Source organism: Pan paniscus, chromosome 2 (genome assembly GCF_029289425.2).
Source record: "Pan paniscus chromosome 2, NHGRI_mPanPan1-v2.0_pri, whole genome shotgun sequence".
Classification (NCBI taxonomy): domain Eukaryota; kingdom Metazoa; phylum Chordata; class Mammalia; order Primates; family Hominidae; genus Pan; species Pan paniscus.
This window is the reverse complement of record NC_085926.1, coordinates 195,143,697-195,161,396: the sequence shown is the minus strand read 5'-3', so window position 1 is coordinate 195,161,396 and position 17,700 is coordinate 195,143,697. Positions and strand designations below refer to the sequence as shown.

General features: G+C 37.0%; 1 protein-coding gene across 26 annotated transcripts in view; it reads left to right on the top strand.

The window, feature by feature from the left end:
* DLG1 (discs large MAGUK scaffold protein 1) overlaps positions 1 to 17,700 on the top strand; it is a 261,372-nt gene that overhangs the window by 12,378 nt on the left and 231,294 nt on the right. For all 26 annotated transcript variants that reach the window (XM_034957988.3, XM_034957987.3, XM_063602650.1 and 23 more), the window contains exon 4: positions 3,335 to 3,501. In XM_034957988.3, the coding sequence (XP_034813879.1) occupies positions 3,335 to 3,501 (167 nt within the window). The remainder of the gene's footprint in view (positions 1 to 3,334; positions 3,502 to 17,700) is intronic.

The following is a 17,700-nucleotide window of genomic DNA, read 5'->3' as shown; positions in this document are numbered from 1 at the left end:
TTTACTGTCTCCATAGTTTTGCCTTTTCCAGAATGTCATAATTGGAATCATAAGTATGTAACCTTTTTAGATTGGCTTTTTTCAGTTGGTAATATATTTACGGTTCCTCCATGCCTTTTCATACCTAATAGCTCGTATCTTTTTATGACTGAATAATATTCCATTGTGTGGACGTACTACAGTTTATCTACTCACCTGTTAAAGAACATATTGGTTGCTTCAAAGTTTTATCAGTTAGTATAAAGCTACTGTGAGCGTTTGTGTGCAGGGTCTTGAGTTGACTTAAGTTTTCAGCTTGTTTGGGTGAATACCAAGGAGCGCAATTGCTGGAGCATATATAGTATGAGTATGTATAGTTTTTAAGAAATGCCAAAAGTGCCTTACAAAGTGGTTGTACCATCTTGCATTCCTGTCAGCAATGTGTTGCCCTGTGTCCTCACCAGCATTTGGTAGTGTTGGTGCTTTGGATTTTAGCCATTTTAATAGGTGTGTAGTAGTATCTTGTTTTAATTTGAAATTCCCTGGTGATATTTGATATATGCTCACTTGCCGTCTCTGTCTTTGGCGAAGTGTCTGTCTGTATCTTTTGCCTATTTTTTTATTGGATTGTCTTCTTATTGTTGAGTCTTAAAGAATTTTTTGTCCACTTGAATATTAGTCCTTTATTGGGTATGTGTTTTGCCAGTATTTTCTCCCTGTCTGTGGCTTGTCTTTTCATTCTCTTTTCCCCGTCAAATAAAATTATTATCTTCTCATAGATTAGAAATGTCACCGGTATTATGTTAAATTATTACATACTCTTGGGCCTGTATTTAGATTTTCTCCTCTGACCCTAAGTTAGTATTGCCTTATTTCTTTAGTTTGAGAAATGTTTCTTGGCTTGTGAGTTTCTCTGTTTAAGATTATGTAAGTTGTCACCAAAAGCTAGAATGTTTCTTTGCCTATTTGAAAGTTCCCTTTCTCCCATTCCTCACCCCCTTTGAGAGTATTTCTGGGATTCTGCACTTTCCCTTTACTCCCATTGTTTGCAAACTTTGAATTCTAGCAAGAAAATAACAAAGGTAATGAAAAATTTTTATGTAAAAGAAAATTGTATATTTGAAGGCTTCTGAAATGTGTGATCTTGGAGATTTCCAGTTGTTTTTTTTTTTTAATAGATAAGAATGATTCTGGCCTCTTCTGTTGGACCTAACTGCTTTTCTTCAAGTTTGATTTTTGGAGGTTTCTTAGTGTACATGTTAGAGCTTTGTGTGGTCTTGTTTAGATCTGCGTTCAGGAATCGGACTTGTGGAAACCCAGTTTAGGCCAAAACAGGGAAAGCACTTGCAGATTATGAATGGAAAATGAGGAATAGACTGTGATAAGATTGACCGAGTAGGTTTCAACAAAATTAATGTTTCAGTTGTGAATCAACCAAAATCTAATTTTTTCCTAATACATATTTTAGTATTTCTGCATTTTCTTGTTTTCTCTTCTTGCTTGCTGTAGTGCATCATTATTTTCAAAGAAAATAATTTTTCGCAGGGTAGTAAATAAAAATGTAATAGGTGATTTCAATTCTTTGGTATTTGGTAAGCTTTCTGGATCTTCAGATGAATATAGAATCACTTGTAGCTATTGGCAGTCTCTTGACTACCCCTCTGTGCTCCCATTTTCTTTACATTTTCATGGTGAAGATTTAAGTTTAGAGTTGTACTCAAGTTAAATTTTTGCATAGGTTTATTGAAAGACTATCATTTTATACTAGGTAGTAAATTTGGCAATTCCTGATAAAATAGTATTGAGAGATATGACTTTTGAAGCATTATTTTGCTATAGTTGGATTTTGTTTTACATAGTGTGATGTGTGTGTGTTTGCGTGTATGCATAGCACATATGTGTGTGTGCGTATGTGTGTATATAATATTCTTAACACCCTGTGAGGTAGGTTAATATTATCCTCACTGTACAAGTGTTAGTTTTTACCAGCCCTTTACTTGGAAAGTTTTGCAATTCCACTGGTTATTAAAACTGAAAGGGGGCTGGGTGCAGTGGCTCACACCTGTAATCCCAGCACTTTGGGAGCCTGAAGCGGGCAGATCACCTGAGGTCAGGAGTTCGAGACCTGCCTGGCCAACATGGTGAAACCCTGTCTCTACTAAAAATACAAAAATTAGCCAGGCATGGTGGCACGTGCCTGAAGTCCCAGCTACTCGGAGGCTGAGTCAGGAGAATCGCATGAACCCAGGAGGTGGAGGTTGCCGTGAGCCAAGATCATACCACTGCACTCCAGCCTGGGCGACAGAGCGAGACTCTGTCTCAAAAAAAAAAAAAAAAAAAAAAACCCAACTGAAAAGGGAGTTAAGTTTGTCTCTATTTTGTGAAGTTTGTTTTTAAAAGGACTAACACTTTTAAAATAATGAGAAGCAAGAAGTCTAAGTTATTCTGTCTAAATGTTGCTTACAGTTATGAATTATTCTATACAGGGTAATACCCACTTTTACTATTCCCTTATCCAAAATTATACAAGTTGGTGAATAAGGAATTAAGCGTGGTGAATGTAAGCGTTATATAACTGCTACTTACAGCTTCGGAATAGCGTGAATAATTAGTGTTATTAAGTTTTTATAATTCTAGCTGATTGCAAAGTCATTTGATCTTTTAAATTATCCTGTGCTATTATAAATAAATTTATCATTTATTTTAGAGTTTTGTCATGACTTTAACTGATTGTTTCTAAAGTAGTATAAAATATTTAATTTACTATTATAAAATATTCAGACTAGAGGATATCCGAAAGCCCTTCTAGTTCTTTGATTTTAACTTCCTCTTTTTTTTTGGCTTTGGCTTTGGCTAGAAGGGCAATTAAAACCACTTGAGGGATTTACATTCCCAGCTTAGATATTGGTGGTGAACGGTAATAACTCCTATCTGTAGAATTCACAGTAATGATATTAGCTACCATCTGTTAGGAGCCTATTCTGTGCTATAGTGCTAGGCATCTTATATGTATTATACTCGAGCCTTGAAACAATTCACAGTGCTAAGAGGCAAGTTACCAGAGGTTAAGTAGTTTGCCTGAACTTGTAGCTAGTTGGTGATGGAGTTGGGATTTGAATCAAGTGCTGACTTTGAAGTGTAAAAAGCCTATGAATTTTACACTGTGCCCTGCAGGTTCTGATATGATTGTGATATAATGAAATAAGATAATATTCACTGTTTAAGTACATTATATGATGGGAATTGATTTACTAATCTAGAGTAAAAATTGTGCTTTTGAGTTATGTTGTTATAGCATTGCATAATTTAGTTAGAAAATATAAATACTTATGAATTTTTATTTTTCTTCTTCTAGATATTCAAGAATTTTATGAAGTGACCTTACTGGATAATCCAAAATGTATAGATCGTTCAAAGCCGTCTGAACCAATTCAACCTGTGAATACTTGGGAGATTTCCAGCCTTCCAAGCTCTACTGTGACTTCAGAGACACTGCCAAGCAGCCTTAGCCCTAGTGTAGAGGTGAGATAAAAAATGTGTTCTGAAGCTGTTTTTTGGTGATCAATTTATTTGTGTTACTATGTTTCTTTATTTTATTAAAATAATATTTTATACAAGTGGATTTTGTTATGGAAGTATAATTTATAATAGAATAAAGAGAATGGGGTTAAAAATATTTTTGAAAAGCAAAGCTCAGATTCTCTGTTGCCCCTGTTTTAAAATGTTATGAATGTTTGAAGTCTGAAATACTTGATTTAGACTATTAAAAAATTCTTTGCATGATAGACCTCAACAAGGCTTCATCTGTGTGGTAATTAAAATGGAAATGGTACTTTGAAAAGATGGTTTTGCTCTGGTATTCTTTCCTAGAAATAGGATATAGTTTTGTGGTCTGGGCTGCTAAGTTGTACCCATTTACCTCAAGGAATCTCTTCTTTATTGGCTTGAAGGATGGCATTCAAACTCACTAGAGACTGAAGAGTAAACCTGAACATCAGCACTGGTTTCTACATTTTCTGTAAAGTTATTTCTTTGAGTATTCATAACTATCTTAGTAATATACTTTTTTGTGTGTGTTATACTGTTGCCCAGTTGGATATGGTATAGCAGAGGTATGAAGCATTTTGTAACAAAGATTCTGCCTAAGAAGCGTTAGTCATTTGAAAGTGGTTATTTGTCTGAATTTGAATCTAGTCCTTTCTAGTTAGGGTAAGATGGTGCTGTGCCTGGAAAATGCGATGTTTCTGTTTGGTGAATAATAAATCAGGGAAAAGTGGTGGTAGGCCGCAACCAGATAGCACTTTGGTAAAGAAGTTAGATGGCTTCTCAGTTTTAAGTAATAGAACTATAGAATTTTAGAGCAGGAAGAAACAGAGCACATCTGATCCCTTGTCTTCATGTTAAAGATGAGGAAACTGAGATCCATAATAGAATAACTTGACCCACTTTATTTAGCTAGTTTGGGCAATTATACCTTTGAATTTCAGGACTCTTAACACCCAACTCACAGTTCTCTTTATTAATCCTAGACCTTGTATGTTTCTTTTTGATTAGTGTAATGTTTATTGTGTGTATCCTTATTTTCTTTACACTTTTTTTCCATCACTTTTTCCAGGATAATTTCCATTTCCATACTCTTTGGGTTAATACATCACTTGCTTTTATAATAGTCTGAGGTCTATTTCAAATGGATTTTTAAAATGTCTTCAGTCAGTCACTGCTGTGGTTTGAATGTGTCCCCTCCAAAATTCAGGTGTTGCCAATGTGAAGATAATGAGAGGTGGGACCTTTAGGAGGTGATTAGGCCATGAGGACTCCTCCATCCTTCATGGGATTAAGGCCCTTATAAAAGAGCCTCCACAGCTTGGGCATGGTGGCTCATGCTTATAATCCCAGCACTTTGGGAGGCCAAGGCGGGTGGATTGCTTGAGGTCAGGAGTTTGAGACCAGCCTGGCCAACATGGTGAAACCACGTCTCACGTCTAAAATACAAAAATTAGCTGAGCGTGGTGTCATGCGCCTGTAATCCCAGCTACCAGGGTGGCTGAGGCAGGAGAATTGCTTGAACCCAGGAGGCGGAGGTTGCAGTGAGCTGAGACGGCATCACTGCACTCCAGTCTGGGCAACAAGCGAGACTGGCGACAAGCGAGACTCCGTCTCAAAAAAAAAAGAGAGCCTCCACAAAAAGTTTAGCATTTTAGCTTACCTTTTTGCTTTCTGCCATGTTGAGGTGTAACAAGAAGGCCCTTACCAGATCAGATACCTGGATCTTGGACTTCCCAGCCTCCAGAATTGTGAGAAATTATTTTCTGTTTTTCATAAATTACCCAGTCTCAGGTATGCAGCTGTAGCAACACAAAAGGGACTAAGACAGTTATTTCACATTTATTGTCTTAGTTCTAGGTTAGAAAATTGCTTATGTAAAAAACATGTTAAACTTTAAGAGAATTGAATTGCTTACTAGTATTTTTTATTGTCCGATTTATGATACCTTTGATCATAAAGCCTCGAATTCTTATACTCGATTTACTTATTTTTATAGGCGATTGTTTAAGTAATGTAACCATTGAAAGTGAATATTTGACATTATTGGTGGAAATGTAAATTACTACAGCCATTATGGAAAACAGTATGCAGGTTTCTCAAAAAAACTAAAAATAGAACTGCCCACCAGCAATCCCATTAGTGGGTATCTGTCCAAAAGAAAGGATATCAGAATATCAAAGGGATACCTGCACCCCCATGTTGATTGCAGCACTATTCACAGTGGCCAAGATATCAAATCAATCTAAATATCAACAGGTGAATGGATAAAGTGTGATACCCACACACACACACACACACACACAAAATGGACTACTATTCAGCCATAAAAAGAATGAAATCCTGTCATTTGCAGCAACATGGATGGAACTGGAGGTCATTATGTGAAATTAAGCCAGGCACAGAAAGATAAATATCACATGTTCTCATGTGGGAGCTAAAAATGTTGATCTCATGGAGGTAAAGAGTAGAATGATAGTTACCAGAGACTGGGAAGGGTGGGAGAGGGAAAAGATGAAGAGAGGATGGTTAATGAGTTCAAAAATAGTTAGAAGGAATACATTCTACTGTTCAGTAGCACAATAGGGTGACTACCGTTAACAACAATTTATTGTCTATTTCAGAATGGTTTAGAAGATTTGAAATGTTCCCAACACAAAGAAATGATAAATGTTTGAGGTGATGGATATTCTAAATACCCTGATTTGGCCATTACACATTGTATGCACGTACCAAATATCACATGTACCCTATAAATACATACAATTATATATCAGTAATAATATTTTTAACTGTAAGTATTCTTTAAGATTGAAAAAGTGGACAGTTTTGTAAGCTGAAAGTTTTTTTCCATATAGATTTCATTCAGGAAGATCAGTAGTGCATTGAATTTCATCAAAAATGACATTGGTAACACTTCAATTTTTATAAAATGACGAGGCACTCATATCTAGAACGCTATTTGCAGCTCTGGTTTCTACACCTCCTGAAAGATATATTATGAACATGGTAAAGGCACCTCAAGGGAATAGGAGAAAAAGAACTTTCATATTGTGAGCGTCAGATCTTATTAGTTTGGAAAGTAGATGAGAAGAGAATATGGTCACAGAGTGTTGTTTAGTGCATGGCACATGGAAAATGCTGTAGTAATGTTTGAAATCTGTTCATATTCATGAATAGACTCTAAGGGAAACATTGGGATATGTCCATCAAGGCCTAGATGTTTAAAAAGTAGCAAAAACCTGTATATATCAAACTGGAGTGAGCAAAGTCAGTTAGTAGGAAGTACCATCTTATAGAGATGACAGAAAATCCTGACAAATGTTTGTCTGAAAATGTAAATAGTTTTGAAACACACTGACGGATGATATTTATGATGATTTTTTTAAAAACCTGGAATGTTTGGGGATTTAATTGCTACTTTTTGAAGGTACTATGAGAGAAAGTAAGCATGTTCCCTTTCACCCATCCATTCATGCTTCATTTGGAAAACTTGGCTAAGTGATCATTTGATCTCTTGTTTCATTTGCTACTTTAGACTCTTGGGGCATGATGTTTAGGACTAAAAGGGGACTTAGAGAATTCACTTGCTCAAAACAAATAACTTAAAACTTAAAGTTTATTGTACTATAACTTGAAAAATTTGAAAATCAAAACCATTTTGTCTTAAACAGAATTTAGGTTATACTTGTGTACTAATTCTTGGATATAGTAATCTTTTCCAACAAAATTGCATGCAACATGCCTCTTTGACTTCATGTTTGCTTTTGCAGGACTAAAAAGAGGATTATTTTTGCTAAAAGTAGTTAAGATTGCTCAATTTTCACAAAGCCTTGACTGTTATTCTCTTAAAATGCAAATCTTCATCTTTAAAGCAGTTATCCAGTTTTGTCTTTTTTTTTTAAGTTCACTGATCTAATTCTTGCCAGGTCATTTGTCAGTTACTTTGTGACCTTATAACTTTGTTTGTTCTATTTCTTCTGATGTAGTAAATTTAAAGGGACAGGATTAGTATCCCATTTTCTTAAAAAAATTTTTTTTGTATATATTATCTTTTACTTTGAGCATATGTCTAGTGAGATGTTTGGAATAATGTTTGTTTAGTGTTTAATGATTGTTTCAGAGTGATAGGGATTTTTTTTCTTTTTTGTACTACTTTTTTTGTTTTTTTAGAAACTGTGTCTCACTCTGTCACCCAGGCTGGAATGCAGTGGTGCGATCATAGCTCACTGTATCCTCAAAACTTGGGGGCTCCAGGGATCATCCTGCCTCAGCCTACAGAGTAGCTGGGCCTACATGTGTGCACCACCACACCCAGCTAAAATCATTTCTTTTTTTTTTTTTTTTTTTTTTTTTTGGGACGGAGTCTTGCTCTCCCACCAAGGCTAGAGTGCAATGGTACGATCTCGTCTCACTGCAACCTCCACCTCCCAGGTTCAGGTGATTCTTCCACCTCAGCCTCCCGAGTACCTGGGATTACAGCACCCACCATCATACACGGCTAATTTTTGTATTTTTATAGAGATGGGGTTTCACCATGTTGGCCAGGCTGGTCTCAAACTCCTGACCTCAGGTGATCCACCTGCCTTGGCCTCCCAAAGTGCTGGGATTACAGGCCTCAGCCACCATGCCCGACCCCAAAACCATTTCTTTAAACAGTTTTTTGAAGACTGGGTCTCACTATGTTGCCTAGGCTAGTCTCAGACTCCTGGTGGTGGTCTCCAGCAGTCCTCCCACCTCAGCCTCCAGAGTAGCTGGGATTACAGGTGTAAGGTACCACACCCAGCTCTCTCTCTTAATTTTAAAAAATAACACGTCATTTTTATAAGAACAACTCTATTCTAAAATAAGAGTGAATTAGTTTTAGAGATTATAAGAAAGGATATATGACTTTAAAAAAAGCAAGAGTAAAGAGTAGGAGGAATTGCCTGATTTAATGGGATATTTCAGTAGAAAAGGGTTGATTTATAAGGAAGGATAGATGACTCTTAAAAAGATGAGGCCAGGCCTGGTGGTTCACACCTGTAATCCTAGCACTTTTGGAGGCCCAGGCAGGTGAATCACCTGAGGTCAGGAGTTCAAGACCAGCCTGAGCAACATGGCAAAACCCCGCCTCTACTAAAAATACAAAAATTAGCCAGGTGTGGTGGTGCATGCCTGTGGTTCCAGCTGCTTGGGAGGCAGAGACATGAGAATCGCGTGAACCTAGGAAGCGGAGGTTGCCAAAGAACCCAGGAAGGCAAGATCGTACCACTGCACTCCAGCTGGGTGACAGGGTGAGACTCCCTCTGGAAAAAAAGGCAAGATGAAAGAGTAGGAGGAATTGCCTGATTTAATGGGACATTTCAGTAGAAAAGGATGCACCCTACTCCTAACATCACAGTACATTTCAACTAGACTAGAGATTCAAAGGTTAAAAAAAAAAGAAACCATAAAAGTAAGATTTTGGGCTGGGCGCAGTGGCTCATGCCTGTAATTCCAGCACTTTGGGAGGCCAAGTTGGGCAGATCGCTTAAGCTCAGGAGTTCGAAACCAGCCTGGGAAACATGGTGAAACTCCATCTCTACAAAAAATGCAAAAATTAGCTGGGTGTAGTGGCTCCCTCCTGTGGTCCCAGCTACTCAGGAGGCTGAGGTGGGAAGACCGCTTGAGTCCTGGAGGTCAAGGCTGGAGTGAGCCAAGATCGTACCACCGCACTCCAGCCTGGGCGACAGAGCGAGACCCTGTCTCCAAACAAGAAAAAAAAAGTTAAAAATTAAAAAAAATAAAAATTTTGATTTTTAATAGGGAAGGCTTTTCTAACCATGACCAAAAAACACCACAAAAATTAAAAGGTTAAAAATGCTGCTGACTTTATAGAATTTCTTTGTGGACTTTGACTTCAAATTTTGATTGTAGAACTTCTGAATCTTGAAAGATATAATACAAAGATAAATTATATATTAGGATCAAAATTTGTCACATATATGAAAAAGGATTAATTTTAATTTCCAGTCCTTTCAACCTCAGAAACTTCTTATAGAAACTAAGAAAAAGGCCCGTGTTCAATAGGAAACTGACTCAACAGTGTGAGTATTGTAGTTTGAAGAAGAAGAAATAAATGTGGGCCAATAAGCCTATGAAGAAATGCTCAGCCACACTTAAAAATGCAAATTACATTGACAGCAAGGATATTTTTAACAAATTTGATTGTCGGAGATTAAATAAATAGGAGGAAACAGAAGCTCCTGTACAGTTAGTAAGGGAGAATACAGTAGTGCAACTAATTTGAAAGACAACTTCATATTCGTATCGTTTGATCCAGCATATGCTCCAGATTCACCACAGATTATTGAAGGTATTTGTACAGGGATGCTCACTGCAGCCTTAATTAGTAGAAACCAACAAGGGATATAAAAGATTATCGGTAAGAGATCGGATAAACACATTATGGTAGAGCCATTTGATGCAAGATAAAGTAGCAGGCAAAATATATTCTGTGTATCCATTATGTGTTATTAAATGAGTGAAAGCAGGTTACATGTCAGGAGGCATAGTATGACTTTGTGTGAAAAGAAAACCATGAGGTTAGGCATGTCTGGAAGAATATACACATAGTCTGCTTTCAATAGTACTCTTTTAAAATTGATAAATAATTATACATATTTATATGGTGCTTGTGGTATTTTGATACATGCATACCATGTTTAATGATCAAATCAGGGTAATTGGGATATCCATCATCTCAAGCATTTATCATTTCTTTGTGTTGAGAATATTCCAGATTTTCTCTTCTAGCTATTTTGAAATATACAATAAATTGTTGTTACCTATAGTCACCTACTGTGCTATTGAACACTTCTAATTGTATTTTTGTACCCATTAACCGACTTGTCTTCCTCCCCTCCTTCACTCTACCCTTCTCAGCCTCTGATAAACTACCATTCTACTCTCCAACTCCATGGGATCAGCTTTTTAGCTTCCATATATGAGTGACAACATGTGATATTTGCCTTTCTTTGTCTGGCTTATTTCTCATAAGATATCCTTCAGGCTCATCCATGATGCTGCAGATGACAGGACTTCATGCTTTGTTATGGCTAAATAATATTCTGTTGTCTATATAGGCTACATTTTATTTATCTATTCGTCTGTTGAGGGACACTTAGGCTAATTCCCTATCGTGGCAGTGGTGAATAGTGGTGCGATAAACATGGGCATGTAGATCTCTCTTTGATATACTGGTTTGTTTTCTTTTGGGTATATACCTCGCAGTGAGAGTGCTGGATTAAATGGTGGTTGAGAAATGACCATGCTGTTTTCCGTAATAGCTGTACTAATTTATATTCCCATCAACAGTGTACCAGAGTGTCCCTTTCTTTACATCCGTAGCCAGAATCTGTTATTTATGGTCTTTTTGATAATAGCCATTTTAAGTGGGGTAAGAGAATATCTTTTTTCTTTTTTTTTTTTTTTTTGAGACAGAGTCTTGCTCTGTCGCCCAGGCTGGGGTGCAGTGGCGTGATCTTTGCTCACTGCAAGCTCCACCTCCCAGGTCCAAGCAATTCTTCTGCCTCAGCCACCTGAGTAGCTGGGACTACAGGTGTGCTCTGCCATGCCCGGCTAATTTTTTAAATATTTTTAGTAGACACAGGGTTTCACTATGCTGTCTGAGCTGGTCTTGAAGTCCTGACCTCGTGATCTGCCTGCCTCGGCCTCCCATGTGCTGGGATTACAGGCGTGAGCCACCGTGCCCAGCTTATTATGGTTTTGATTTCCATTTCCCTGAGTATTATTAGTAATGTTGAACATTTTTTCATATACCAATTAACCATTTGTATGTCTTCTGAGAAATGTCTAATCTGATCATTTGTGCATTTCAAAATCAGATACTTGCTTTTTTGTTGCTCCTTATATATTCTGGTTATTAATACTTGTCAGATAAATTGCAGATATTTTCTCCCATTCTGTAAGTTGTTTCATCACTCTGTTGGTCGTTTCCTTTGCTGTACAGGATCTTTTTAGCTTGATGTTATCTCATTTACCTATTTTTGCTTTTGTTGCCTGTGCTTGTGAAGCATTACCTAAAAAATATTTGCCCTGACCAACGTCCTGAAGCATTTCCCCAATGTTTTCGTATCGTGTCGTGTCGTATTGTATCTTTTCAGGTCTTAGATTTAAGTCTTTAATCTATTTTGATTTGTTTTTTGTTATGTTTTCATATTATGAGTAATGGGAGTCTAGATTCATTCTACATATGGATATCCAAATTTTCCCAGCACCATTTATCGAAGAGACTGTCCTTTTCCCATTGTGTGTTTTTGGTTTCTTTTTCAAAAATGAGTTGGCTTAAATGTGTGGATTTATTTCTGTGTTCTCTGTTGTGTTCCGTTGGTCTGTGTGTGTTTTTACATCAGTACCATGCTCACTTGGTGACTGTAGCTTTGTAGTAGGTCAGGTAATGTGATGCCTCCAGTTATTATTTCTGCTCAGGATTGTTCTGGGTATTCGGAGTGTTTTATGATTGTATATGAATTTTAGGCTTGTTTTTTCTATTTCTATGAAGAATGTCATTGGTATTTTATTAGGGATTGCATTGAATCTGTATATTGCTTTGGGTAGTATGGACATTTTAAAAATATTAGTTTTTCCAATCTATGAACATGGGATATCTTTCCATTTTTTTTGTGTCCTCTTCACTTTGTCTTAGCAGTGTTCTAGAGTTTTCATTGTTGTGATCTTTTACTACTTTGGTTAAATTTATTCCTAGGTTTGTTTTGGTTTTTTTTTTTTTTTGGTAGCTATTATAAATGTGATTGTATTCCTGATTTCTTTTTTGGATTGTTTGGTGTTGGTCTATAGAAATACTACTGATTTTTTTATGTTAATTTTTGCATACAGCTTTTTAAAAGTTGTGCCTGTTATTTACAAGTCCCCCCTTTCAGCCCTTCAGTGTTTATCTTATTGGGAGGGGAGTTTTCTGACTGAATGGTGTTAAGGGATACTTTTCCCTTTCTCTTTGACCTTGTGGTTTAATATTTTGAAATAAGCCATCTGCTTTAATTTGAGTGGAGTTTTAGGAGGCAGTAGAGTTAAAAGTATATATTCAGCCGGGTGCGGTGGCTCACGCCTGTAATCCCAGCACTTTGGGAGGCAGAGGCGGGCGGATCACTTGAGGTCAGGAGTTCGAAACCAGCCTGGCCAACATGGTGAAACCCCATCTCTACTAAAAATACAAAAATTAGCCGGTTGTTGTGGCAGGCACCTGTAATCCCAGCTACTTGGGAGGCTGAGGCAGGAGGCCTGGGAAGCAGAGGTTGCAGTGAGCCGAGATCACATCACTGTCTTCCAGCCTGGGTGGCAGAGCAAGACACTGTCTCAAAAAAAAAAGAAAGAAAGAAAGAAAGAAAATATATATATATATACACACACACACACACACACACACACACACACACACATATATTCAGTGTACCAGGTTTAATCTGAAGTCCTCTAAACATTGACAAAAAATTTACTGAAATACTGTATAATATTCTTACATAAAGATACACAAATAATAAAGGAATAGGTTGATTAATTACTGCATTGTGAATATACCAGGTCAAGAAAAAGAACATGGAATGGCTGCTAACAGGTTCTGGAATTAGATAGTGATGGTAGTTGTACAAGTCTATGAAAATATCAAAAATCACTGAATTGTACACTTTAAAATTTGGTGAATTTTATAGCATGTCCATTTTATCTCAGTTTAAAAAAGAAAAATACCAGTACCCCAGAAGTCTTCCTTGTACTCTCCCTATTTACTACCTATCCCCTCTTCCTCAGAGGACCATCCAAATTTCCAACATCATAGATTAGTTTTGCGTTCTTCTAAATTGCATATAAAGAGACTTACACAGTGTATATACCCCCTTGTGTGCTTCTTTTTTCTTATATTTGTGCATTTCATCTATGTAGGTAAAGTTTTTTCATCCTTACTGTTGTATAATATTCCATTGTATGATATACCAGAATATATTTACACATTCTGCCATTGATGGTCATGTGGATTGTTTCCAGTTTTGATTAATGTTGCATTGAACATTCTTTTACATTCAGGTCTGCTGTAACAACAGATAACTTTCCTAAAAATCACCACACTATGAAAAGTGGCACAATGAAAACCACAGGTGTTATTTCAAAAATGAGGTTAGGGACCAAACACTTAAAACTTTGTGAGTGACATATTAAAAGAGATTAAAACCTAGTAAAAACAACAGCACAGTTTTATGCTTTTTTTTTTTCTTTTTTCTTTTTCCTTAGAGGAGGTCTTGCTTTGTCCTTCAGGCTAGTGTGAGGTGGTGTGACCATAGCTGACTGCACCCGTGAACTAACGGGCTCAAGCTGTCCTCTGCCTCAGCCTCCCAAGTAGCTGAGTTTATAGGCGTGAGCCACTGTGCCCAGTTTATGCATGTTAAGTGGTGAATAAATATGTGAATACTACAATCAATTTGGCATCTTACCTTGGAAAAAAACTCAGCTTTGCTTATAGGAGTGTGTTGCAAAGAGTTGCAGCTTGTGAGTTACTGTGATGTGTTAGCTGGGGGAGCTATCTGAAATTGGATGAGAACTTATAGTAGCACCAGTTGTGGAGGAGTGTGGATCATAAAACTCCTATAAACTAAAGTCGCTGGTAGATGTCTGAGGTGTGTGCATTTTGTGTATTCTTAGGTGGCTCGTATCCTCTGGGTACAGTTTTTTGCCTTCACCTAGTCTTTCTCACAGACAAGACTGTGCTTACTTTTCCTGTATGTGTGTATTTTTTGGAGCTATTTGAAAATCAGTCGTAGACATCATGCACTTAAACTATTAAAACTTCAGCACGCATCTCGTAAGAGTAAGAATAGTTAGATATTCTTCTGTGTTATCTTAGTACCATTACCACATCTGAGAAAATTAGCAAGAATTGTTCAGTTGTCTCTCCAATCTCTATTCAAAATTGTCCCCAGTCTATTTTGTGGGACTTGAAAAAAATCAGATAAATCAGATAAATCAAATACATACCATTTATGCATTTGATTGTTAGGTGTCAGTACACATGCCATTTATGCATTTGATTGTTAGGTGTCTGTTTTTAACTGGGTTTTCCTAAAAGCAGAACCTGAGGCAGAGGGCTTAGGTGCTATTAATTTATTTAGAGAGTTCATTCCTAGAGAGCAGAAGTGAGGGAAAGTGTGAAGATAGTATAGGAAGGGGAAAAACTAATACAAGGTTGCTTCCTGCCACTAAGTGTGACTGATTTTTGTATCCTTGGTATTGCATCCCTGAGAAGCCATTTGTACTGCATGTTAGGACTCTGCAAGGAAAGAGAAAGAATTTATCTACTGGCTTCTAGTGGGCAGCAGTTCCCCCATACTTTAGGGTTGTGGATTTGTCAGTGTAGGTGATTTATCAGGAAAGCCCCAAGTGAGGGGGTGAGAGGAGGAGATGTGGACTGGGGGCCACAGGCATGAAGTGTTCCTGGGGCTGCTCAGGATGAAAGGTAGGTGTGAAGATCTGGGGGTGACTGTTGGAATGGGTTGGGAATACACATACCAAATCTGGTACAGTGTCTCTAGTCTTTCGTAATCTGATAGAATAGTCTTCCTTATCTTCTTTTCCCCCCCTTTAAATGACATTACCTTTTTGAAGAGACCATGCCAGTTGTTTTATAGACTATCACACATTCTTTATTTGTCTAATTTGTTTCCTTATGTTATTTAACTCATTCCACTAATTCTTGTATTTCTGGTAAGAGGAAGTTAGGTGTAAAGGTTGATTAGACTCGTTTTTGGTAAGCAGACCTCACAGTGATACACAGTGTTGTATTTCATATTGCATCATCAGGAGGCTCACAATATCAGGTTGTTGCTCTTGTGGTGCTGAGTTGGATTGCGTAAAGGTGGGGACCTCCAGATCTTCCACCGGAAAGGTACGTTTTTCTTGTTGATATTGTGAAGTGTGTATGGGGTTGTACTTTGGCACCTTGTAGTGAGTCAGTTTCCCCCCATTGGTGATCATTGCCAAATCACTACATTTGAGGTTTCAAAATGTTATTTTCTCCCTAATTTAATCATTCTGTTTGTAGTTATTAGTTGGCATTCTTCTATAACACTCTTTGTCTTCATCAACTAGGGATGAACTTCTGTTCCTTCTAAAAAGACAGGCTAAAGTTTACATTACTTTCTTTTAATGATCAGTTATTTGAGTAGCTTGTGTGATAATCCCCTCCAAAGGTTGCTAAGTTCCCCCCTTTTTCTTGATCTCTCTCTTTACAAAGTTATCACTGTATACCGAGAAATTTTTATTTACTAAATGTTTACGTACATTTAAGTTTGGGTGCTCATATTACTTCATATTTGACTAGACGAATCACTTGAAGGAGTATCTGTGTTTTCTTAGGATATGCTTTACTAGTCTTTGAGCATGTCCTTGCCTTCCAACAATTTTCCCAAGTTTATTTTGAGTTTTCACTGCTCCTGAACTAGAATCCACGCATAACGATGGTTTCCATTTTTCTATTCCTAGGGGTTGCTTTTTCTTTGAGGTGTTATTTTTGAGAGGTAAGAAAGTGGACAGGCAGGTGACACATTCTTCCAACTTTAGCCTTTTGCCCCAGAACTGGTAAAATAAAATTTGAGAAATGTCACGTGAGAAGAAAGCACATATTGTATTCATTTTAAAATATTAATGCAAAATATTGTATTAATAGTTTACAATATTAATATTTTAAAATGAATACAATATGTTTTGTCTTCCTTTCTTAAACTCACGTGTTCCACAGGAACGGATTAAAATAATAACCTTATTTTTCAAATAGCATAGTTTTAAAAGGCACATCACATACATTGTAATAATTTGGGATGTCAGAGGAGCATGAATTCATTCTTGCTATAGCCTCCTAACATACACGAGGTGAGCCAGATTTTGGTTCTTAATACGTGGAGCTTATACTGTGTTTACTTTAGAATTGATCAAACTGTCATTCAGGGATATTGGTACTGCCCAACGTTGCAGTATTAACCTATAGAAAAACTGATTAGAATTCAGAACTTCAGGCTTCAAGACTGATGTTTCCATTTTTGTTTAGTAACTTTCTTGGCAATTGGACTTGTTACCTAGACAAAGGAAAATATTGCAATAAAGTTAAAATAAGGAGAGAAAGAACTAATTTTAATAGAGATAGAAATGTAACAGGCAACATTTATTTTTTTAAAAAAGCTGTAGAAATACAGTATATGTGGTATGATGATGTTTTGGCCAGCCACAGACCATGTTAAGTAGGGATCCCTTAAGGTTATAATCAAGCTGAGAAATTTGTATCTCCTAGTGACATCTTTGCTGTCATAACATTGTAGCATGACGTATATCAAGTGTTTGTGGTGACGCTGGTGTAAATAAACCTGTTCTGCCAGTCATAAAAGCATAGCACGTACAGTTAGGTACAGTACATAATACTTGATAAATATTAACAATTATGTTACTAGTTTATCTACTGTACTTTTAATAGTTATTTTATAGAGTGCACTTCTACTTATTTTAGAAAAAAGTAAACTGTAAAACGGCCTCAAGCAGGCCCTTCAGGAGGTATTCCAGAAGAAGACATTGTTTTCGTAGGTGGCGATAGCTCCATGCATGCTGTTGCCTCTGAAGACCTTTCAGTGGTACTGTCCAGTGATACTGATGATTCTGGCCTTGGGTAGGCTCAAGTTAACGGGTGTGTGTGTGTGTTTGTTTTTAACAGTATTTAAAAGTGTGTGTTTGTATTTAAACAGTAAAAAAAAAAAAATTAAAAATAGAAAAAAGCTTATAGAATCAGAATATAAAGAAAGAAAAAATTTTGTACCTCTATACAGTGTATTTGTGTTTTAAGCTAAGTGTTAAGGTGAAAGAGTCAAAAAGTTAAAAAATTTAATTTATAAAGTAAAAAGGTTACAGTAAGCCAAGGTTAATTTATTACTGAAGAAAGAAAAACATTTTTCTATAAATTTAGTATAGATCAGCCTGGGCAGCATAGGGAGACCCCATCCCTACCAAAAAAAAAAATTAGTCGTGGTTGGTGCCTTCATGCCTGTAGTCCCAGCTACGTGGGAGGATGAGGTGGGAGAATTGCTTGAGCCCAGGAGGTCAAGGCTGCAGTGAGCTGTGATCGGTCCACTGCATTCCAGCCTGGACGAC